This window comes from Biomphalaria glabrata, chromosome 18 (assembly GCF_947242115.1).
Source record: "Biomphalaria glabrata chromosome 18, xgBioGlab47.1, whole genome shotgun sequence".
NCBI classification, from domain to species: Eukaryota; Metazoa; Mollusca; class Gastropoda; family Planorbidae; genus Biomphalaria; species Biomphalaria glabrata.
The window spans coordinates 5536469-5561924 of NC_074728.1; the positions used below are offsets into that span (position 1 = coordinate 5536469).

Genomic DNA, 25456 nt, shown 5'->3' on the forward strand with positions numbered 1-25456 from the left:
TGCACAATTAATTCTTGCACCTGACTAAACAAGAATCAATAAAAAAACAACAACAATTAGTTATTTAATTATTGGTAATTATCTTTTTGTTTGGTATCCAACAAGTGACAACTTGCGCTTCACAGATATGGCGGTATAAGCTGAATTAGTCCCCTTTATACTTTGTGTAACGAATTAGGTAGATAACTATAAAACATTCAATTGTCATAAGCACTTCGCTGGCACAGTCACAGTGGTTAGTAAATTGGTATAAGCAGGCTTGAGCCTTCGAGTTCAAAATTCAAGCCATACAACTTATTCTTTTTTTTTTATACAATGCAATAAAAAAGCGATCACGGTAACCTTCACATATACCTCCTTCTGTCTCCACCCCCATTCCCTTTTCCCAACAGGTCCACACAAATGCACATTGAGAAAGCTAAAAGCTTAACAAAAACAATTGATACAAATATTTCTAATCACACAGATTTATTATTTTTAGTCTAGATGTATTAAAAATTTAATTACATGACTGATCCAAACTAATCACTACAATTACATCTGGTAAACGCTTTGACAGACAGAGTGAGTTGATATAGGCCTACTAAGCTTTGTTAAAAGGTTTGAGTTTGATAATAAATAGTCTAGATGTGAAAAGACAGGCGAAATGAAAATCACAATGTTTTCAGTTAAAAACACTAACTTTATTGATTTGAATTCATAAGAACAGCTATACAATAAATAAAAAGAACTATATAAAAGAAAAGTTCCATGACTAAACGAATTAAAATATTTCGCAGTACAACTGATAACATTGGTGGACATTTTGGTCGTACTACGTGCGTCACGTGAGACGAGAATTCGTGAGATTTGGACAGTTCTGTATTGTTTTCGTTATCCTAAATCAGCATCATCATAGGTCACGTGACTTGCTTGGCAGACGATTAGCACCCTACGGCATCGCTGTACTTGAGCATAGCATTGATGATTCTTTGTGTCTGAGCTAGAAACTCTCTTGTTTGTTTGGCAAGAAATTTAACCCACAAAAATATTGTTCTTGGTCTTTGATTGGGCCTGTGTGTCTTCCGTTTGGTCGTCGTTCCTGTTGGAGAGAGGAAAGTATGTCCGAACAATAAGAGATTACATCACCAGCGTAGGACGTAATCATCAAGTATGTATGTCCCGAATAAAAGTAAAAAAAAAAACGTTTGACCAATCTTGATAAAACTTGGCATAAATGTTCCTTAGATAGTGTTCTGTATGTTTACTGTATGTTTATATTTGATATGAATGTGTCAGCTAAGCGGGTTAACCTATTTTCACAATGTAGGCCTACTTTTATTTTCGCGGCAAAATTTGAAAACAAAATGTTAAGGGAACATTCGCCATGTTTCACGTAACTCAATATTCTATACACTAGATCAGTGATACCCAAACTAAGGCTCGCAGTCCGCAGGTCATATCCGGCTATACCGAGAAATGGATGAACTTCCGGAGGAAAATGTAAGCAAAAAGGCAATACTGAATTAAGTTAATTTCCATGCTTTCTGTGTAGTAGACTACGTCACCTACTGACATCCTTACTCTCAGCCTTCCCCCGCCCCTTCAACAGTATCCACATACACCACCAACAGTAACCACATACACCATTAACAGTATCCACAGAAACCATTAACAGTATCCATATACTGAACCAACAGTATCCACATACACCACAAACAGTATGCACATACAGCACCAACAGTATCCACATACAGCACCAACAGTATCCACATACACCACCAACAGTATCCACAAATGAGATTGGACCAAAGCGCTCTGAGAATGTTATAAGCATGAAAGTAGCGCTATATGAAAGCTATAATTTATTTATTTATAATTTATTTTTATTTATCCACATACAGCACCAACAGAATCCACATACAGCACAAACAGAATCCACCAACAGTATCCACATACAGCACCAACAGAATCCACATACAGCACAAACAGAATCCACCAACAGTATCCACATACAGCACCAACAGAATCCACATACACCACCAACAGTATCCACAAATGAGATTGGACCAAAGCGCTCTGAGAATGTTATAAGCATGAAAGTAGCGCTATATGAAAGCTATAATTTATTTATTTATAATTTATTTTTATTTATCCACATACAGCACCAACAGAATCCACATACAGCACAAACAGAATCCACCAACAGTATCCACATACAGCACCAACAGAATCCACATACAGCACAAACAGAATCCACCAACAGTATCCACATACAGCACCAACAGAATCCACATACACCACCAACAGTATCCACAAATGAGATTGGACCAAAGCGCTCTGAGAATGTTATAAGCATGAAAGTAGCGCTATATGAAAGCTATAATTTATTTATTTATAATTTATTTTTATTTATCCACATACAGCACCAACAGAATCCACATACAGCACCAACAGAATCCACATACAGCACCAACAGAATCCACATACAGCAAAAACAGAATCCACCAACAGAATCCACATACAGCACCAACAGTATTCACATACAGCACAAACAGTATTCACATACACCAACAGAATCCACATTCATCACCAACAGTATTCACATACACCAACAACAGTATTCACATACACCACCAACAGTATTCACATACACCACCAGCAGTACCATGTTGTGGTAGATGTGTTCTCTGTCTCAGTTTCCATCGTGACGTTTGTGGTGGCTTCTGATGTCTTGGAGCGCATGGTTCTCAGCATCTTCCTCGGGTCGAAGAAGTGCAGACTGCGTGTCTCATCGCTGCTCCCAGACAGAGAAGGGGACGCCCTTAAAGTTCTCGTCGTCACCACTGGCAGAGGGGACTTTTGGAAACATTTGCTAGAAGAACGTTGTAACATATCTATCTATCTATCTGTCTATCTATCTATCTATCTATCTATCTATCTATCTATCTATCTATCTATCTATCTATCTATCTATCTATCTATCTATCTATCTATCTATCTATCTATCTATCTATCTGAGGTTGTCAATTGTAGTCTAACTGAATTTCCATTTGATTGGATCAATAAAAATTATCTTATCTTATCTTATCAATCAATCAATCTATCAATCAATCAATCTATCTATCTATCTATCTATCTATCTATCTATCTATCTATCTATCTATCTATCTATCTATCTATCTATCTATCTATCTATCTATCTATCTATCTATCTATCTATCTATCTATCTATCTATCTATCTATCTATCTATCTATCTGCCTGTCTTTCTGTCTATCACTTTATTTATCTATCTAATCCTATCTAGTATAGTCTGTCTGTTTGATGAGTGAATCTGTCAGTTAACTAGGGCTTTCGCGTATTATATAGAGTCTCTCTCTCTATCTCACTCTCTCTCTATTTATATAAAATCAAACATTAACTATGCCTCCATCCCATCACTTGAATGTTATTACTACACGAGGCTGTGCATTGTGGGCATACATTTAAAATGTCTGTTTAGCACCAAGTCATGGATCGGTAATGGCCCGCGAGCCGTAGTTTCGGCGATAAGGGGTTAGGCCTATTATAATCACGTTCGATAGGCCCACACATTTTTGTTTCTCTAAATTTGTCTTTTTTTTTTTTCGAGTACTGGTACCAGTTTTATATATTCCGTCTACATTCTTTGCCTGTCGCCCCACTTTCCAATATCAGTAAATAAATAAGTAGAGAAAAAACAAGGTCCCATACTCAATACATATATAGATAACAAATACTGGAGGCAAGACTAACACGGCCAGCAGGATGTTGATCAGCTGACTTCTTTCTGGAAATATGAGAAAGTAAAAGTAAAAAAAAAAAAAACAAAAGGCAAGTTCCCCTATCAGACCTTGAGGTCGTTAGGGCAGATGATGTAAGGGTTATCTGTTTCTGCAGCCCGTGGTTAAGGAGGGTGTCATATGGTCAGCACATCGACCAACCGCCTTTACTATTTCACAACTAATGTCAGGTGCACATTAGAGCTGATAATAATGCAAAATATATAATGACATAGTTTTCAATGATTCGGTCTTTTACTCTGTTGAAATACTTATCTTTGGGCAGAGGGGCACGTTAGCCTTGTCAGTCTACCCACCTAGGAGAAGGAAAACTCTGAATTTAAATCTCTGCTGACTTGCAGCAATACCCAATCATGGGAGGGGCTCGACCCTTAGGTAGTTTGCAGCACCCGGGAGACAGAGCCTTCAAAACCGCTGATCACAAACTGTATCGGTACTCGTCTTTCCCTTACACACGCCCGCGTCCTGCAGAGGAGGGAACTGCTGTGTGGGCGACATGCTGTGTGGGCGACAAGCTGTGTGGGCGACAAGCTGTGTGGGCGACATGTTGTGTGGGCGACAAGCTGTGTGGGCGACATGCTGTGTGGGCGACAAGCTGTGTGGGCGACATGCTGTGTGGGCGACATGCTGTGTGGGCGACATGCTGTGTGGGCGACATGCTGTGTGGGCGACATGCTGTGTGGGCGACATGCTGTGTGGGCGACATGCTGTGTGGGCGACATGCTGTGTGGGCGACATGCTGTGTGGGCGACATGCTGTGTGGGCGACATCGTTTGTACCGTAATGCCCCGACATCCATGTCATTCATTGGAGTTGTTCCATAGTCGCTTGGCGACTGAATGAGACAAATACGAAGTTGGATTGCTCGGTGGTAGAACGCAGTTGGAAACTCGTCTTATTCTGCCGCATTTAAATACGACATCATTAATAAATCAATAATTAATTAACTACTTCTGATTTTGTTTTTATAATAAAAATATTTTAGAATCAAAATGTGAACTTTTAAGTTGAAATGAACTAAATTAAAACAACTACAACGCTATGTGCATGAGTAACACGTTTTTTTTTTTTTTTTTTTCTTTTATGTCACATGTAGTGTAATTAACATTACACTATTACTATTACTAGTATTACGCAGTATTTCCCGTGGCTACATAGCCCCATGTGTGACCTACATATTTTGTCACGGAAATTTAAATCTCTGCTGACTTGCAGCAATACCCAATCATGGGAGGGGCTCGACCCTTAGGTAGTTTGCAGCACCCGGGAGACAGACCTTGTGGTTTATAGGTCATCTGATTCTGTGGCCTAAGGTAAACAAGGGTGTCATGTGGCCAGAACAACGACCAACCGCCTTTACTTTTCCCCAACTAACGTCAGGTAGGCCTACTCATTAGAGCTGGGTGGACGCAGAGGTGCCAGGATTCGAACCCCGGACCCCAGTTCGGTAGCCAAGCGCTTTACCGCTCAGCCACCGCTCAGCCATCGCTCCTTCTAAGGAAATACTGAGTCCCTGATTAATCTTCGGACTCGAAGACACGTCTTAATATTATTATTATACAGCGAAATGACCACCGACTATTTATAAACCAATATTTTATGCATGCGTCAAATATTTTTAATTTATATATATACATAAATATTTTTTTTCCCTTTTAGCCAACTCGACTTACCAGGACAATCTCCATTGACAGTGTCCAGGCATTCTTCATTACACTTCTCAATGCACAAGCCTTTACATCCAAAGCCATAGGTCATGGGTGGACAGGCTGAATGGTACAGAAATAAGAGAGAGAGGACTCATTTAAATAATGACGACACGTCAATCGTATGAAAAAGTAATCTCCACAGACCTATATATATATATATATATGTATGTATATGTGTATGTGTCATGTGTGTGTATGTGTAATATGTATATTATATTCTAGACTGGAAACATTTTTCGTCCAGTTTAGATATGATTTATATATAGCTCGTCCTTCGAGATCGAAGATCAGCACATTTCTCGTATCCTATGGACTCGAAGACCCATTCATCGCTTTAAAAAAGCCGGCCGCATACGTGGCATGGGTAGGTCTGGTCAGTTGAAGATAGGCCAGCTTCTTCTCTCAGCTTTTTTTTTGGTTCGGCGCTCTTTCACCCAGGCCACTCTATTTGCTTTCAATCTCGAGACTCCTAGACTCACAGCCTCACGGTACGAGGAGCGATCGTGAGCTAGAGCTTCCCAGCCGTGAATGTCGATATCGCATTCCTTGAAGTAGCTCTTGAGAGTGTCTTTATTGACCTCCATGGGAGCGCTTTCCTGCACACAGCTCCTCTTACGGAAGCGGTTTGGGATGGCGATTGTCTGACATGATATATATATATATATATATATGTCTGTGTAGTTCTAGGATTCTATAAATTAAGGAATTCGAAATAAGATAAGGTAGAATATATAAAATTGCAGGCATTATATAATTATATTATATAACATGCTAATACAGAATAATAATAATAATACTTTTTGAAAGAGGGATTACTTTACTCTTAATAACTAATGAATGATTGATTGAAGAAAAAAAAAAAAGAAAATATTTACTCCGCTTCAATTTCTCCCCCACTCAGAAAAAAATCTGGCTAAGCGCATGTAGAAATGTAGGCCTATAAAATTCTAAAGCTAGACCTCTAGATCCAGACTTACATGGCGGTGCACAAAAGTTAATAGTTAAAAGTATTAAAACACATATTTTCATACATGGAAGCAAAACCATAAATAGAACACTTTTTGGAGTCTCCGGTATACAGACTACGTGGATGTTATTTCTCTTATTCGATATCAAAAAATATAATTAAATACTAATAATTCATTGACAAATTGGTTAATTTTCTTAATTAATTCTTGTTTTGTTAGGTACAATAAATAGGTGTTTTGAGTTTAAACTTAATCTGATAATGGGTGTACGAGAAATGAGCGAAACCCTACATATTTAGCCATATCTGTGAATATTTAGGGATTAATTTCCCTTGTTGGTAACAAACAAAATGATTAATAATTAGTAATTAATTGAATAATCGTTTTTTTACTGATGCATGTGTTGTCTATGCCTATGAATAATTGTGCAATGTATCAACTTGATCCGTGAATGGGTGTGGGAGAAATAATGTGTACGAACTTTTTACCAGACAGACAGTAAGATAGACAGACAGACAGAGTGAGTTGATATAAGCTTTGTAATAACTAGCAAACATGGAATGAAGAACATCGCAAGGGGGTCACGTACTCTGTGTACATCCTCTTTCATGTCCTGAGAATCCCAGTTTGCATTGCTGGCACGAGCCGTTGATTTTTTCACAGTCGTCTTCACAGTTCCTGCAGTCCCCTTCACAGCCAATACCAAAAGTACCCGTCCAGCATTCTTCGTCCATGAAACATAGAGAAACAGGAAGTGATGTTAAAATAGAGAAACAGGAAGTGATGCTACGCACATGAAACATGGCCCAGTTTAAGTAAAGGAAGTCACAGCCAATACCAAAAACACCCGTCCAGCATTCTTCGACCATAAAAATAAACAGGAAATGATGTTACGCACATTAAACATGGCCGGATTTAGGTAAGTGACGTCACATCCCATACCAAAAGTACCCGTTCAGCATTCTTCGACCATGAAAATAGAGAAACATTAAGTGATGTTAAAATAGAGAAACATTAAGTGATGTTAAAATAGAGAAACATTAAGTGATGTTAAAATAGAGAAACATTAAGTGATGTTAAAATAGAGAAACATTAAGTGATGTCCAGATTTAAGAGAGACCATTCGTTAAAGAAGGCCTGAACACTGACCTGTAACCTGTCACAACCTGTGGGCAGTCGTAAGACCAGAGACGTGGCAAACTGACCATAAGTTGTGACGTTGCAAGTCAGTGTTCAGGCCTTCTATAACAATTGGTCTCGGTTTAAGTAAGTGACGTAACAGCCAATACCAAAAAAGTACCTGTCCAGCATTCTTCTACCACGAAAACTGGAAAGAAAAAAGTGGGCAGACCCAAGCAAACCTGGAAGAGGTCAGTCATCAGTGAAGCTGAGGATACTGGAATAAGAAGGGAGTAGATGAAGAAATGTGCTCAGAACCGAGTTCTGTGGATAGGTGTGGTTTCGGCCCTAATGCTCCCCTGGGGGTTCATATGAATAAGTCAAATCCTATTTTATACCAAAAATTCACGTTTAGCATCTTAGGACCATGGAGAGGATTATTAACATGCTTGCAGTAATGTTTGGAGTAGTTTTAAATTCACTTTATTTATTCTAAAGCAATAATAGTTTACATTCACATGTAAAGTATTCAGGCGAGAATGTTTCTCCAAAATGCAACTTTACAGTCACAATAAGAACTGTACCAGAGGAAGAGCCTAAATCGTCTTACGAATGAAGTCAGTCAATTAATAAGAGCCTCTAAGAACTGGGGACATTAATGATTTTCTAACGTAAGGAAAGTTCAAGAACTAGTAATGGGATAGACCTACCGTAGGGGCAGAGTTTGTCGGTGCCCTTACAAGTCGTGTTCGGATGCATATCCACCTTCAGACCATCACACTCCTTGCCGCCATGTCTTGGTGCTGGATTGTTGCACTCTCTTAAGAAAAACAAAAAAGAAGATATCCAGGAGTAGGGGGCGGGGTCAAATCTGTATACAAAATTACAAATATACACATAGAAGGTATAAGGTATATTAAGGGGCGCGGTGGCTGAGTGGTTAAGCGCTTGGCTTCCTAGCCTGGGGTCCTGGGTTCGAATCCTGGCAAAGACTGGAATTTTGAATTTCAGGATTTTTAGTTTACACAACTCAAATGGGTATCTGACTTAAGTTGGCCGTTGTGCTGGCCACATGACACCCTGCTCGTTAACCTTTGGTCAAAGAAACAGATGACCTATGGTTCGCAAGGTCTGAAAGGGGAACTATACTTTTCTTACTGCTTGAGGTCTATAACTGCTGAATTCGGTTAATGAAACCACACCAGGACTCCATCGTTTGGTCCTAATAACCTGATTCGTCTGTGTAATAGGATTTGTTTCGTAACTTGAAGATTTGGTCCGAATAGGCGCTGGTACGATCGACTCAGAATAATTGTATTAAGTAAATATACTATAGAGGTAGTTTTAAACCAAAGGGATTGAACTCACCTCGTATGTTCTAAGAATGTGTCATTGTCACACAACCGTGGGCAAATCCATGGGCTCCATTCTCCCCAGTTCCCATCCACTGTTGAATAAGTTTTAATAATTAGTTCAATACAATTAATAGCGTAGCAAACGTTCTTTTTTTTCACACATTGTTTGGAGTGTGTGTGTGTTTAATTATATGGTAACGGTGGGAAGAGGTTAGCGATTGGTTTTGAATGACGCAACATAAGTGGCAGTGTCGTCATTTGGCCTTAGTTAAGGGAGACGACCCCAGAACGTGAGACTGATAGGTTGTGATATTGTAGTGAGTTAGACTTTGTTAAGAAATATTATTACTGAAGTCCACTACATTTATTTTATTATTACAAGTTCATTTTGATTATATTATTTTGTTCACCAAAGGAAGTTATTCGAGTTATTTTAAAGTTTATTAGTTGAGATATATTACGCCTACAAAGGTTTAGTTGTCTACCAGCAGTTTGGTGCTACAAGTCAACGACCCGTAACGACATACATGTAACATGGGTAAATATAATTTGTTTGTGTAGTATTTGAAAATGTCACACTTCCTCCCGTGTCTGTTGATATTATAAATATAATAAAACCTTTAAAAAGATTTTTTTTCATCCTCTTGATCTACTTTATCCTGTTTAGTAATTCATGGATCCTTATAAGGATTGGTATTTAAAGATGTGTCATCTATGTTTCTGTAACGCGTGTCTTTGATCACGTGATTCTGTTAGGCTCTCACCAGATGAAAAATGTAAAACCTTTCAGACCTTGACCTTGCGATCAATTTGCGCAGACGATATAAAACTCATCTGCTTTTATAGCCGACGGCCAGCACAACGATCAACCGCATCTGCATTACCGCCAATGTAACTAACATACGTACACATTTGAGTAGGATGGACTTCGAAGCGTGCTAAAAATCCTGAAGTTAAAAATCCCTGTGCACAGCGGGATGCGAAATCAAAACTACTTGGTTAAGAAGCCGAGCAGTTTATCACTCGGCCACATCGTCTCTTCAAGAGATGAACTATTTAGAAATTTACTGCGGAATGACGGTCAAATAAAGCCTTGTGTGTTTTGGTTGGAAGAATCTTTGCCTCAAGAAAGTCTGTCGAGCATCTTTGTATCTTATCTTATCTTATATAATACAGACAAGAAGATGATTACGTCCTATGCGTCATGCATTTAGTCATGCATATTAACCAATGACTTAAATTGTATTTGTTGTAAAATTTTTTACATGTTTCGGATGTTCCTTCAGAGTTGAAGATAATTACTTCCTAGTCCAAACTTCCCGCAGGACGACGGGGCGTGGGAGCGGGCAGGGTTTGAACCCTGGACCATCGATAAATCTGAACGACAGTCCAGCGCGCAAACCGCACGACCAGGCAGCCATCATTTTGTCATTCGCAGACAGTTACTCGTCAATAACAATAGTGGTAGCACCCTAGTATTAATTTAAAAATATTACCTATAGGCATCAGGTCTTCATCTATTAACGAGTCTTGATCATTATCTAGAAAAAATGTTCATTTCATTAGATCTGTGTTATATAGAAAATTGTGCATTTACAGAATCGAGAGTAAGTCGAAACAGAGATGAAACGAATTTTAATTAAATGGATGTGGTCTCTGGAACTCTGGGAGATGTTTGTGTCTTCCATACTTAGAAACCAATTTAGAAGGCAGGGTTAAAAAAGGGAGGTGATCCCATCATTTACATGATCATTGAAAATATTCTTGGTTATCGAACATGACAGAAAAAAAAAGGGGGGAAAAATATCTTTTTGCACATCCATCCATTTTCCGTACACCTAATGGGAGCCTTAGACTATGATAAATTGTACTAAAACATCTGCATAATCTAAGCCTAAACACAAGAATCACCTATCCCATCTTTCTCTTCTTCATCAACACTTTCATCGCAGTCATTATCTATTTTGTCCCCAGGTTTCATCGTCGCCACTGTTGAATTGCAAATCTGACGAGGTAAAAAACAAGAACAACGTAATGCATGAAAAACAAATGTATCATTTATTCCCAACCCATCAACGGCATCTGTACTATTGCCCTTGCATAAACAAAAAGAAATGTCCACTTATATATTTTTCACTTTTAATTTGGTTTTGCCCAAGACGATCTTGCATAATCTTGCATAACTTAGAAAACAACACAAAGACATTTAGTAGATCATCGGGGCGTGCTGGCTGAGTGGTACAGCGTTGGTTTTCAACCGAGAGGGTCTCCGTTTCGAATATCGTTGAACAATGTTATTTTGAATTTCAGGATTTTTAAAGCGCCCTTGAGTTCACCCTACTTCTCTGCGACAAAATATTTTGTCACCCCTCTCTCTCCCTCTGGGAAGCCAAGCGCTTTAGCGCTCATCCACAGCGCCTCCAGATAAATTCTAAGTTTGCTTAACTCTTTCTCTCCTAACTGACGATACCAACGTTGATTCCCACCAGAATGTGGTAAATAATTACGGAGAGAAAGAGTTAAAGATGCCCAGGAAGCACTTACAAAGTTGATGTGTGTTGTATTGTAGCCAACAGGTTGCATGTACGTCCTAAACTTGTTGATACCATAGAGGTAGCATCCGAACGTACTGCCCTGCTCATTATTAACGTCGTAGACTCCTGGAGGTATCTTACCATCCCCTGTACTCCAGTTAGCGTGACCAACCACTATCATCCATGTTCTGCAAACGCAAACATTTGAGCATACAGTTATTGGAACAGCAGGGCTGGTTCTAGCATGGGAGCCGTGAAATTTAGTACAAAGTAATAGTTAATGATACTTTAGGACACAATAATACAAAGTTAACTCTTTCTCTCCTAACTGGCGATACCAGCGTTGATTCCACCAGAATGCGGTAAATAATTACGGAGAGAAAGAGTTAAGAGGCAATTATACCTTAACACCGGAGGAGGAGGAAAAGAGAAAAACACTGGCAGGAGAAAAACGCCAGAGAAAATAAGCAAGGCCATTGACTCTAGCTCCAGCTCGAATAACCTGCAGCCGAACATTCCGGGCTCACATAGATCTCACCAGCCACACAAGGAGGCACAAAATCCCAGGGCAAAGCCCTCAGCCCCCTGGATGACATAAGTGGTCATCATCGAACCACGATGGTTGAACTATATACCTTAACAACGAACCATAACTTACAAATACAGCATAATGAAATATTCAGAAATACACAAAGATAAAGACACATTTTCTTATTCCACATGCTAGGACAAATTCGTATAAGTGCTCCATCTTTCATGTTGCCATTTGGGGATTTATATCAGCCAGGTATAATAAAGCATCTTATTCCATGCGCTAGGAAAAAATCCTAGTGTCATTACTGCATGGTGTCCTCTAAGGGCATGTTGGGTTTTATACCTAGATCTAGATTTTATTTCTAAGCGATACTTTGAAAAAATGTACCGGAAGTAACACTTACGAATAAATTCGATTATTATTATACTTGAAGTCGTGTTGGTGCTCTTTCCTTGCCACCAGCAGCAGATAATGATTTCCGGTATTGTTGGGCACACTGTTGAAAGAAAGGAATTCAATTTAGGCTTTTATTCGCTTTCTATTCGCTTTTACCCTCCGCTTAAACCTGGTATTTTTATTCTAGCGATCTCCTATTCTTTTTCCTCTCTATTCCCTACTCTCACGTAGAGTAATTTTGTTGGACAAATTGTAGGGTTTTTGAAATAAAGACGCACAAGCCTAGACGCAAGACAAAATTGAATGGGATGGCTGCCTGGTCTTGCGGTTTGCGCGCTGGAATGTCGTTCGGACTTATCAATGGTCCCGGGTTCAAACCCTGCCCGCTCCCAACCCCCGTCGTCCTGAAGGGAGGTTTGGACTAGGAAGTCAATTATCTTCAACTCTGAAGGAACATCGGAAACATGTAAAACATTTTTTACATTTTATACACAAGGTCAACTTTCCAAAATGAAATCCTTTAACGGAATTATTGAAAATTTATTTTTAAAACATCTTGATGTAGTGTTTGATTATACAGCTTTTTTGTTCTCATCACTGAACGTTGTGGTTGAGGGAACATTCAAGCCATTGTGGGTAAATGTATGAATTTATACTTCATTTGCATAGAGAAATTTAGCTGGCAGCAAAAGGCCCCTGAAAGAGACAACTGGAGAGAGAAATGTAGCTGGCAGCAGAAGGCCCCTGAAAGAGACAACTGGAGAGAGAAATGTAGCTGGCAGCAGAGGGCCCCTAAAAGAGACAACTGGAGAGAGAAATGTAGCTGGCAGCAGAGGGCCCCTAAAAGAGACAACTTGAGAGCGTTCACGAAGGTCGCTTGAGACACATTTGAGACACATTTGAGACACATTGTAATTTCCAGTGCAACACGCACGTAACATGCTGTATCGCCAACGAGAGAAATCCTTCCGTTCTTGTATTTAAGAAAACTCTTAAAGCGGCCTAATTCTAGTTGTTTCTTGTTGCTGGGGGTACCGTCAGTTACCTGACTAAGTAAGTAGGGTAGAATAGTTCCACGGGTATCACTACACTCATAGCTGGGCTGCCTAACTCATTGGCGCATGATGACTGCTGAAAGATAGTCACTTGTATCACTTTGGTGCTGGTCAAATAATAGGAATGACGCTGAACAGGCATCTGTAATATATATTCATCTACGAAGTATAAACATACATATATAAAGTATATACATACATCTATTCTAAACAGTATAGCCAACTTGCTTTAACCGACATCTATTATATATGCATACATCTATAAAAATATGAAATACTTCTGTATTTGGAAATATTAATAGTTAGCAATTCCAATGAGAACATTGAAAATTCGCAAAAGTTTTTGTTTGTTTCCTAAAACCACGTTTAATTACGAGTACAAGCATAACTGAATAAAAATAATTCAATTCTAATTTTATTTGGATTCTAACTTTGAATTTCAATGACATCCTTCCCCACGAAAGTTTTCTCAATTTATGAAAATGATATTTAAATTATTTTTTATATATTCTAAAGTAATGTGTTAGTTAAAACATTTTTTTTTATTATAGCCTAAGCTAAGATTTATAAATTGGATCAAGCACCGCCTGTGCACTTTAGCACTTTAGTTTTAAGTCACTTCTGTTCAGAAATTTGTGTTTCGTATCGTATCATATTGAATCGTATCATAACGTATCATATATAAGGTGTACAAATAAATTCACAAAAAGAAAGATAAATCCACTTTCTGCTTGCGAAGAAATGAAGGCCTATTTTTTTGCTTTTTTTTTTAAAAATAAGAATCGTATCTTAATGGAGCGTAGCGTATCATAACTATCCTATCATACATTTTGTAAAACGATATGTCCATTAAAAAAAAATACAAACAACAGAACAACAATGAGTGCAATCTATAGGGCAGAAAATGTAAAGGCGTTTCTGTGGCCCACGGTTAGCGAGGGTGTCATGTGGCCAGCACAACGACTAACCGCCTTTATTTTCCCCTTACGAATGTCAGGTACATTTCAGGGTCTGGTGGACTCAGAGGCTCTCTAAAGAGCCCAAAGTTAAAAATCCCAGTCTTCACCAGGATTCGAACCCCTGGACCCCTCGGTACGGAAGCGAAGCGCTTTACCGTTCAGCCACCGCGCTTACGAAAATAACAATACAGTGGGTCAAAAATGTCTAGTGCAACACGTACTTAACAGGCTGTATCGCAGTTGATACCTTTGCAGTAGCGAGAAATAATTTCAATGTACCATGTGACCTTTACCTTCTGCATCTCTCCAAGCCGCGCTAAGAATGTCTGAGGGGAACCATCTCTAGTGTAGTACGTGATGTGAGTGGAAGCCACGTGGGGGGAGATGTAGGCGATCATCTGCAAGTCCCGGATGCGAGAAGACGTAGACAGGATCACGAATGTTTTGCCAAACATTTCCTCGGGCATTAGCATTTCTGAGGGCGTTAAAACACACGAGGGCATTCACATTTCTGAGGGCATTAAAACACACGAGGGCATTCACATTTCTGAGGGCGTTAAAACACACGAGGGCATTCACATTTCTGAGGGCGTTAAAACACACGAGGGCATTCACATTTCTGAGGGCGTTAAAACACACGAGGGCATTCACATTTCTGAGGGCGTTAGCATTTCTGAGGGCGTTAAAACACACGAGGGCATTAACATTTCTGAGGGCATTAAACATATGAGGGCATTCACATTTCTGAGGGCGTTAAAACACACGAGGGCATTCACATTTATGAGGGCATTAGCATTTCCGAGGACGTTAAAACACACGAGGGCATTAACATTTTCTGAGGGCATTAGCATTTCTGAGGGTATTAAACATATGAGGGCATTCACATTTCTGAGGGCATTAAAACACACGAGGGAATTCACATTTCTGAGGACGTTAAAACACACGAGGGCATTCAGATTTCTGAGGGCGTTAGCATTTCTGAGGGCGTTAAAACACACGAGGGCATTAACATTTCTGAGGGCATTAAACACACGAGGACATTAAAACATATGAGGGCATTAACATTTCTGAGGGAATGAAAACATATAAGGGCATTAACATTTCTGAGGGCATTAAAACACACGAGGGCATTAACATTTCTGAGGGCATTAAAACATAAGGGCATTAAAACCTATGAGCGAATTTACATTTCTGAGGGCATTAAACACACGAGGGCATTGGCATTTCTGATGGCGTTAAAGCACATGAGGGCATTAACATTTCTGAGGGCATTAAAACACACGAGGGTATTAACATTTCTGAGGGAATGAAAACATAAGAGGGCATTAACAGTTCTGAGGGCATTAACATTTCTAATGGCAATAAAATACTTGACAACTGCATATACATGGGCAGGACAACGTCTATGGGTATTATTATTTCCGAGGGCATTAAAATATCCCAGAGCATTCAAATTTCTGATATTGTATTAAAATATCTAATGGCATTAACATATCAGATATCCTTACGACTTTCACAAAATGTCCAGACAAGTGATAGGATCATAGCGCATAGAGAAAGCTAAAAGCTAAACAACAACAATCGGTAAAAAATATTTCTATCGTCAGATCTGCCTGGTCATAATAGACTATATACACACGTGATTTCTCCCACAACCATTCAAGTTGAAACTTTGCACAATTATTCATAGGTATAGACAAAACATGAATCTATAAAATAAAAAGTAACCAATTAGCCAATTTACCTTTTACACTTTTACCTTTACCTATCCCTTAGTCTGTTGGACTGTTGGGGCACTAAGCAAGACTTGTCGACTGGTAATTCATTATTTTGTTTGATACCAATAAGGGCAACTAATTCTTCAGTGTTTACAAATATGGCTAAATTTGTTGGGTTTAGTCCCCTTAAATAATTAACGCTATATCTCCCTCACGCTTTCTCCGATCAAGTTGATATTTTGAACAGTTATTTATTGTACCTAAAAAAACATAATCAACAAAAAACAAACAAACAAACAATTAGTCAATTAATTATTGGTAATTAATATTTTTGTTTGATATAGAATAAAGGAAATAACTTGTACATTATTGATAGATATAGTTTTAAGGGCGGTGTTCTTACCATTTTTTTTAAAGGATTTTTTATATTTTGCTTGATTTGGGGGCGTGTATTTCAGAGGCCTCGATTGAAGGGTTCGACCCATTTTGTGTTTCCTTCTCTTCTGACTCAAGGAGCCATATTGGTCCCTGGAGAAGGGAAGGTCAAACCTATAAGGCCTGTTAATGACGCAATGGGGGAGGCGCGTATGGGAGCCAGCAGGTAAGGAGGAATGTACACGGATGAAGCTGTTATTAACTCTTTCTCCCCGTAATTATTAAGAATCATTTATTTGCTCATTTGTATTTCACTATCCTGTTGTGATTAAACTTCAATAACGTGTTTGTTTGTTTATCAGAAAATGTTATAGCTGGTATCGAATTATAGGGGAATGCATGCTCGTTTTACACAACACAAATTAAAGTTTATATATCCGAAAATCCATTTAATTTCATGGGGTCAAATCAACGTTGGCATCGTCAATTAGGAGAGAAAGGGTTAAGACTGTATAACAATATACAGAGTCTATTACACAGTGAGGGATTCATTTATGTTTCGTGTTGTAAAATTGGTCCCCATGCTTTGAAATATTTACAGATACTCACAGTGTGACACTTACCTAGCAGGATGTCTGAATAGTCTGTGAAGTTTTTATTCGGGCAGGCGTTGTCTTCTTTGGTTCCCGCGTTACAGTTTCCCGACAAAACGCCAACAGCCTCGGAAGACGTTATTACTGTATCTGCGAGTGACTGAGTCATCTGTTGGACTTCACACATCTGTACAATGTACGCTTCTTCACTGGCGAGAGATAAAGTAGCAGACGTTAGTTACAGAACTTGTAACATTAACAATCCGTAACGAAGATTAGTTACATCAATCGAATGTACACATGTAAAAGAGATATTTCTAGCATGTTTTAATTACAGCCCGTCAACATTGACATCTGTAACATATATTGCCCCATTATATTCACGTATTCAGACACCTATTATTTTTCAATTATTTTATTAGAATTTTTTACAAAATGCAGATAATAAGAATTAAAAAAAAATATATATTTTCTAGTCTTTGGTTCAATTTGGTCTGGGGTCCATTTAAATTTCAAACACATATGTAACATGCGTAACATGTCAGAGTCATCCTATAAATACTGAAATTGAAAATCCCAGTCTTTACTGAGATTCGAGCCTCGAGACCCCTAGCAACTAGATCTAGGCTATATATGTAGAATGTAGATCTAGACAGCCTGCCATACAATCTATATTTTTAAGTCTATACCTTATTGATGGCTTCTTTTTAAAGAAGTTCTTTGGTTTTAAGTCTTATAACGTGACGGACCTTCGTTCAAGATGTCTAGATCAAGGTTAGATCTAGACTAGTCTAGACTAAGGTTTAGTCAGTCTAGATTTAGGACTAGACTCTAGACTAGTCAAGACTCTAGATCTAAATCTAAGAAAAGGATTTTGAATTTCCGGAATTAAAGGACTGTCTAAGTTCACACAAGAGGCGCGGTGGCTGAGCGGTAATCGCTTGACTTCCGAACTGGTGGTCCCGGGTTCAAATCCTTGTGAAGACGGATTTTTAATTTCGGGATCTTTGGATCTGAGTCCACCCAGCTCTAATGGGTACCTGACACTAGTTGGGGAAAACTGAAGGCGGTTGGTCGTTGTGCTGGCCACATGACACCCTCGTAAACTGTAGACCACAGAAACAGATGACCTTTACATCATCTGCCCTATAGACCACAAGGTCTGAAAGGGGAACTTCACTTTGTTTGTTTAAGTTCACACAACTGTAACTCGTAACTGACACTCGTTGGAGATGTAAAGGCGGTTAGTCGTTGTGCTTATCACATGACAGCCTGTCTGACCGTCAGCCATAGAAACAGATGACATTTACATTATCTGCCCTACAGGGGGTACTTCACGTTTACTACGGATAAGATAAGATAAGATAAGATAATTTTTATTGATCCAATCTAATGGAAATTCAGTTTGACTACAATTGACAAGCTCAGCGAAACTACTGTACAAAAACAATATTGATTAAAAATCTGAACAACATTCACACACGAAAACACATACACATTCACAATCAGCGCTTTATGAATTTGACGTCTATGTACTTCTCGATGACGACAGCTGATCTTGTAACACTCTGACCGAAAGTGGGATACAGGAGTTTTTAAATCTTTCAGTTTTTAGTCCTAATGGAAAGGAGACGACCACTTCTTTCAGATCTTATTCCGATCTACGGAATGTGGTCCGCTGGCCGTGGTTTGGGTATCACTGGCTTCAACAATGTGTCACGTGAACAATCAAGACGAGGCCAACGTACCAGCGCAAAGTTAAGTTCAAGACTTGGGAGTTGTTGTACTGGTCTCCATTGACAACGACCGTGCTCCCAGCTAGCAGCTTGATGTTTACGATCACCGTGGTTGCGACGTGGGCCACAACGTGGAAGAAGGGTTGTCCACTGTGAGTAGAGGAGTACTAGGTGAATGGGTTGTCCACTGTGAGTAAAGGAAGATTAGGTGAATAGGCTGTCCACTGTGAGCAAAGGAAGATTAGATGAATGGGTTGTCCACTGTAGGCAAAGGAAGATTAAATGAATGGCTTGTTCAGTGTGAGTAAAGGAAGATTAGATGAATGGGTTGTCCACTGTGAGTAGAGGAAGATTAGATGAATGGGTTGTCCACTGTGAGTAGAGGAAGATTAGATGAATGGGTTGTCCACTGTGAGCCAAGGAAGATTAGATGAATGGGTTATCCACTGTGAGCAAAGGAAGATTAGATGAATGGGTTGTCCACTGTGAGTAGAGGAAGATTAGATGAATGGGTTGTCCACTGTGAGCAAAAGAAGATTAGATGAATGGGTTGTCCACTGTGAGTAAAGGAAGATTAGATGAATGGGTTGTCCACTGTGAGTAAAGGAAGACTAGATGAATGGGTTGTCCACTGTGAGTAAAGGAAGATTAGATGAATGGGTAGTCCACTGTGAGTAGAGGAAGATTAGATGAATGGGTTGTCCACTGTGAGTAAAGGAAGATTAGATAAATGGGTTGTCCACTGTGAGTAAAGGAAGACTAGATGAATGGGTTGTCTATTGTGAGCAAAGGAAGATTAGATGAATTGGTTGTCCACTGTGAGCAAAGGAAGATTAGATGAATGGGTTGTCCCTGTGAACAAAGGAAGATTAGATGAATGGGTTGTCCACTGTGAGTAAAGGAAGATTAGATGAATGGGTTGTCCACGGTGAGTAAAGGAAGATTAGATGAATGGGTTGTCCACTGTGAGTAAAGGAAGATTAGATGAATGGGTTGTCCACTGTGAGTAAAGGAAGATTAGATGAATGGGTTGTCCACTGTGAGTAAAGGAAGATTAGAGGAATGGGTTGTCCACTGTGAGTAAAGGGAGATTAGAGGAATGGGTTGTCCACTGTGAGTAAAGGAAGATTAGAGGAATGGGTTGTCCACTGTGAGACTAGATGAAAAGACTTATTACGGTGAAGCTGGATGCTTTGGCGCAGCCGTTTTGGCGCAGTGGTCTTTTTCGCACTTTGTATTCACGAGGGACATTTTGGCGTCGAACGTGTTTCACACACATACATACATATATTATATATATATATATATTTATTTATTTCAAAATGTCTTTGATAAACGATTGATGTATATCTGAGCTTTGTATCTTTGATTTTTTTTCCCATCACATTTCGGATTTAAAATATTTATCAATATGTCACTAATATTATAAGTGTTTTTGGGTCTTAAAATTGTCCCCCCCCCCAAAAAAAAAAAAAAAAAAAAAAAAAGAAAACCAGATGGTTGTGGGGCAATAGCGATGTCATATTTGGATCACGCACAAGACAAAAATGATTCATCTAATTTACGGTGTAGGTCCAACTGAATATTGAAATAGAAAGAAAACGGATGGATGCTATCTCCTATGCAATGTGCACACCTGGCCTACCAATTATTGTATGGGAAGGTTGAGGGGGGGGGGGAAGGGAAGGGACAAAGCATGTTAATATCGTGGTCCCCGGTAGGAATTCGACCTATCATGGTCCGTAGTATGTATTCATGAAATAGTAAAAACCTCTATTAAAACTAAAAAAAAAAAATTGGTGGTGGTGGTGGTGTGTGTTTGTGTGTGTTTGTGTGTGGGGGGGGGTGTTAGAAGTTGATTTAGAAATTTGAGTTTCTTTTTATTATGGTAAAAACTTTTCGCGCTGAAACGGCCTGCGCTAAAACAGCTGCGACAAAATGTCACGTGCTGTGAGACGAGGAAGACATGCGGGAAAAAAAGTGCACAAAGAGAAGGACTGGATGGAAAAAAAAGTTGTTGCTAGTGAATTGTTGCTTAGCGTGAACCAAGAACATTGAGCTAGCCGGACAGAAAGGTGCAACAGACGTACAGAGAGAGGAGGGGGTGGGGGGATTCCTTGAGAAAACAGGAGCCAGAAAGACCGTCAAGAAGAACAGAGTAGGCGAAAGAAATAGTTACTCAGGCACCAATCATATACAGCGAGAGAGTCAAAGACAGAACGAGAAAGACAGAAAGACGAAATAAAAATCTAAGAAGGGAGAAAAAGAGAGGAGAGACAGAGAAAGAGAATGAGAAAAGAGACAGAGAGAAAGAGAGGTAAATAAAGAAAAAGAGAGGAGAAATAAAGATAAAGAGAGAGGGAGACAGAGACGGACAAAAAAAGAAAAAGAGAATAGAATAAGAAAAAGAAAAAGAGATATATCGAAAAGAGAGAGAGAGAGAGAGAGACAGATAGAAAGATATATATAGAGAGACAGAGAAAATGGAAGAAAACGAGAGATATAGAAATAAAGAAACAAATAGAGAAAAAAAAGAGAGAGAGAGGGAGAGAGATAATGATGTACTGATTACTTAAGTGTAACAATGTAGTATCTGCGGCCCCAAGATGCAACAGGCAGTACAAGGAAGCTCTCTCCTGAGTGGTCCATCATGTCAGACAGAAACACCATCACAGTGAACTTATTTTCACCCATAAGTTTGAAAGCCCAGTAGGCGCTGAGGCTTCTTTCATATCTGAACAAAACAGAACCTTTTCAAATGATGCTTGATAACATTAGTAATAAGAACTGCTAAATTATAATCCAATTCAATTTCAACAATACTTTTAAAGATAATTTACACACGCGTTTTTATCGACGTGCTGCTTTAATGTGCTGCCGATTCGTGGTTAAAGATGAGCACTATCTCTACGACAGGGCTGGCCTGATGTAATTGGAGGCCCTAGGCCTAGACGAAGCGAATTTGGTGGCGAAGTGAATATGGTGGCCCCAATTGAAAAATACAACCCGAAAAGATAAAATCACGTCATTTTTTAGTAGTCCTGACTTTATATCTAAATCAGCAAATAACTGAAATTCATATCTCTAAATTTAGCTAGTTTTCAATACGCTTCTTAATCATATTTTTGCAGATAATATAAACCGTCAAAATAAAAGAACTCCTAAGATAAGATAAGATAATTTTTATTGGTCCAATGAAATATCAATTCAGTTTGACTACTATTGGCCACCTCAGCCGAACTACTGTAACAATACCAATATAGATGCAAAGACAAACAACATTCCCATAAACATATCCATACACTCACAACCAGCGCTTTATGTCATTTCGTTCTTTGATGACAGCAAAAGCCGTGAATAATCCAGAGACTGGATGATATCTTGTTTAATAAAGAAAAGATCACTCACTTAAAAAAATACAAGTATGTCATATCTCTCACTAGTGGTCTACTCCTTCTTTTCCCATGTTCATCTGTATATATAATTCTCTACATCGCCCAACCATTCGGAACACCACGCACGCACACTATGATTGGACAGGCTACATGAGGCTACTAACATACAATAATTAATACGCTTCTTGGGCCCTTGAATTCACTCTTATAATAGTAGGTCTACATCCATTATAATAGTATCTAAACTCTAGATTAATATTTAAATATATGTAGGCCTACAAGCAAATGTTTAAAAAAAAAATGAATTTAGGTGGATTAGCTATTTTGATAGCTCCATTCATACTATTTTTACATTCACACGCATTCTCTTTCTTATAACATTATTATTTTGTTTAATTCTTTCCAAAACACTCTCAGTGACTATGTCGACAGTGATACGCAAATTAAGACCCGCGGGAGACGGGTAATATATGGCTAGTATAAACTCAACTACGACACACTTACTCGTTGTTACATCAGAATCATTGGAGCTAATTACTGCTAACAGAAAAAAAAGTATCCGTCCGTAGTTCTTCTCTGCTAACGTCAGAAACACGCACACATACACACACTTCATCCATTCATAATATGACATAGAAGCACCAGGCATAGACGGTGTTTCAATGCTATGCTAACAGGTTACAACTAACTTAGTAATCTATCCGCCAGTCATTGACAATGTAACTTGACCTACTTACTGATACGCCTTGTTGACTACAAAGTAGGTGGTCGAGGCACTAACCACTTGAATGGTCTTCTGAAGAGGTAGAGCCTTGATAGAAGTGTTGATCGTCACGTTGACCTGATCCACGCTAGTGGACAGCAGAAAAGTGACCTCCATGCCTCTCCGGTAGGGCACGGACAACAGGAAGTAGTTGCCAAATGTGGTATTGGTCACTGCCGAAAAACAATGACCATCAAACATGATTTAAGAATATATATATATATATATATATATATATATATGCATAACTAGTCAACCCACGGCGTAGCATACGACGTTATTTTGCAGGGCCGGCCTTAGGCCAATGCAGCTTATGCGACCGCGGGTTGCCCCGCACTTTCAAAGGACCCGCGCTAATTCTAGGTGTAAATTATTAAATTAAACCATTTTATAACTTAAAACGGAATTCCCGATTTACCAGGAGTTCCTTGAAATCTTCTTAAATTGCAAAATATACGAAAAAGTCCCTGGAAATCTCTGGGAATCTCTGGGAATCTCTGTGAATCTCTGGGAATCATTTAAATCTTTTGAAAAAAATAATTTCCTGAAATATATAGACAAAAATTGAATGTCATTTTGGGGTGTCATTCAAAATGGAAAACGCCAATGCTCCGAGCGATGAAAAAAAAAAACAACGGCATCATCCAATACCCGTAATTGTGGAATCTGATGAAAGAAGCTTCTCGCGCCTCAAGCTGATGAAGAATTACTTGAGGTCAACTATTCTCGAAAATAGATTGAAACATTTAGTAATTCTTGCTATTGAGCCTGATCTATGTAGGAAATATAAGTTTTATGATATACTGTATGACTTCGCTACACGCAAGGCTCGTAAAGTAATTCTGTACGTAGTAAAGATTTAATAAAGTGCAAAGACGAATGTATTTTCTAATTTTCCCTGACCAAAAAGTAAATAGACTGTGTCTGACTGATTTTAACAACCTGGTCAGATAGATATAGGCCTACACATGTAGGCCTAGATGTACGTGTGTAGTCGATGATACTAAGACTACCCAGTGTTTTTGTTATGCAATAGGGTTTGCTTAATGTCAAGTGGTCAGACAAGACAATATCTCACTGGCATGGTTAGTCAAGCATGTACTTTACACTAACATAGCTACACAGGTCAAATGTTTCATAAAACTCCAACAATTTTGTTTCTATTTCTTTGGTTACTAGGTCTAAATGTGAATTCTAAATCTGTTATTTAATTAGTTTTTAAACTTTACGGGTTTAAGTAAGATTCCCCGTTATATAAGTTATATAATGAAAAAAAAAAGTACCAGGTAAAGGTTTCAATTTAAGGCTAAAATACAAGCAAAAATACAAGCACGCACTTGTATTAAGACATCTTTTTTTTTTTCAAATTTTATTGCGCATTAATGTTTATGTAAGAAACATCTTCCTTATTACTGATTTTATTATGGATAAATATTTCTACAATGTTAAAAAAATTAGATCGAGCTGTAGGCATACAGTCGGATGATTATAGCTAGGTCTAGATCAACCCCCCTACCTAGAAAAACGTTATGAAATTGTTTGTATAGTTTAATTATATTTTGAAATTCATGATAAACTTTTAGTTTAGCTACTTTATTTTAGTTGAAACTTAGTTTTAGTTAAACTTTTAAAAGTTAGTTTAGTTCCCATCACTAGGACCACTTAGGAGTAAAGACTGTAACACTGACCTATTTTTGTATCCGGAATCGGAAAGAGGCAGTTCCTGATGATCCTGGCATGACAAACCAACATAACTAGAGTGCTACCAACTAAAATAACTATTAATATAATGAAGATAATTTTCATTATTCGATTTCAGCTGATCAGAGGTAAACTGATCTGAGGTCGACTGATCTGAGGTCAACTGATCTGAGGTCAACTGAAGTCAACTAATCTGAGGTCAACTGATCTGAGGTCAACTGAAGTCAACTGATCTGAGGTCAACTGAACTGAGGTCAATTGAAGTCAACTGATCTGAGGTCAACTGATCTGATGTCGACTGATCTGAGGTCAACTGATCTGAGGTCAACTGATCTGAAGTCAACTGATCTGGTCAACTGATCTGAGGTCAACTGGTCTGGCTACTTGACAGCTCCGACAAATGGACTCTTAAACGAAAAAATGAACAGAAGAATGAATACACCACGTAAAGAGATAGTTTTAGTCTTAGTGACATATTACATTTTAAAGATTAAACCATATGTAAAAGATATGACTAAATTGGTAAGAAAGATGTATGTAAAATATATTATTTATCTATACTAATTGGACTATAGTCTCTCTCTATATATATATAATTTAGACACTGCTCTCTAGTAACATTAAAATGGTTTGACCTAGGTTTGAAATCTAGCCTAGTCTCACATCTAATTAAGGAAAATACGAGAGATTAATAGATCTAGATCTAAATGTATATTATGTAGTTTGTTTAAATTTAAATGAAT

The 25456-nt window shown here is 38.5% G+C and overlaps 1 protein-coding gene across 1 annotated transcript; it reads right to left on the reverse strand.

Annotated features, from left to right (window-relative positions):
* Nucleotides 1-381: 381 nt before the first annotated feature.
* Nucleotides 382-25113, reverse strand: LOC106069023 (uncharacterized). The gene is made up of 18 exons (XM_056016699.1): nt 24701-25113; nt 22987-23185; nt 21427-21588; nt 18867-19004; nt 17149-17327; nt 14726-14907; nt 13464-13615; nt 12426-12518; nt 11498-11675; nt 10865-10958; nt 10450-10494; nt 8967-9045; nt 8309-8418; nt 7069-7203; nt 5476-5571; nt 3714-3789; nt 2648-2854; nt 382-1081 (listed from the first exon to the last, which is right to left on the reverse strand). The coding sequence occupies exons 1-18, from the start codon at nt 24816-24818 to the stop codon at nt 1015-1017; spliced, it is 2310 nt and encodes a 769-aa protein (XP_055872674.1). The 5' UTR covers nt 24819-25113; the 3' UTR covers nt 382-1014.
* Between the last annotated feature and the right edge of the window lie 343 nt (nt 25114-25456).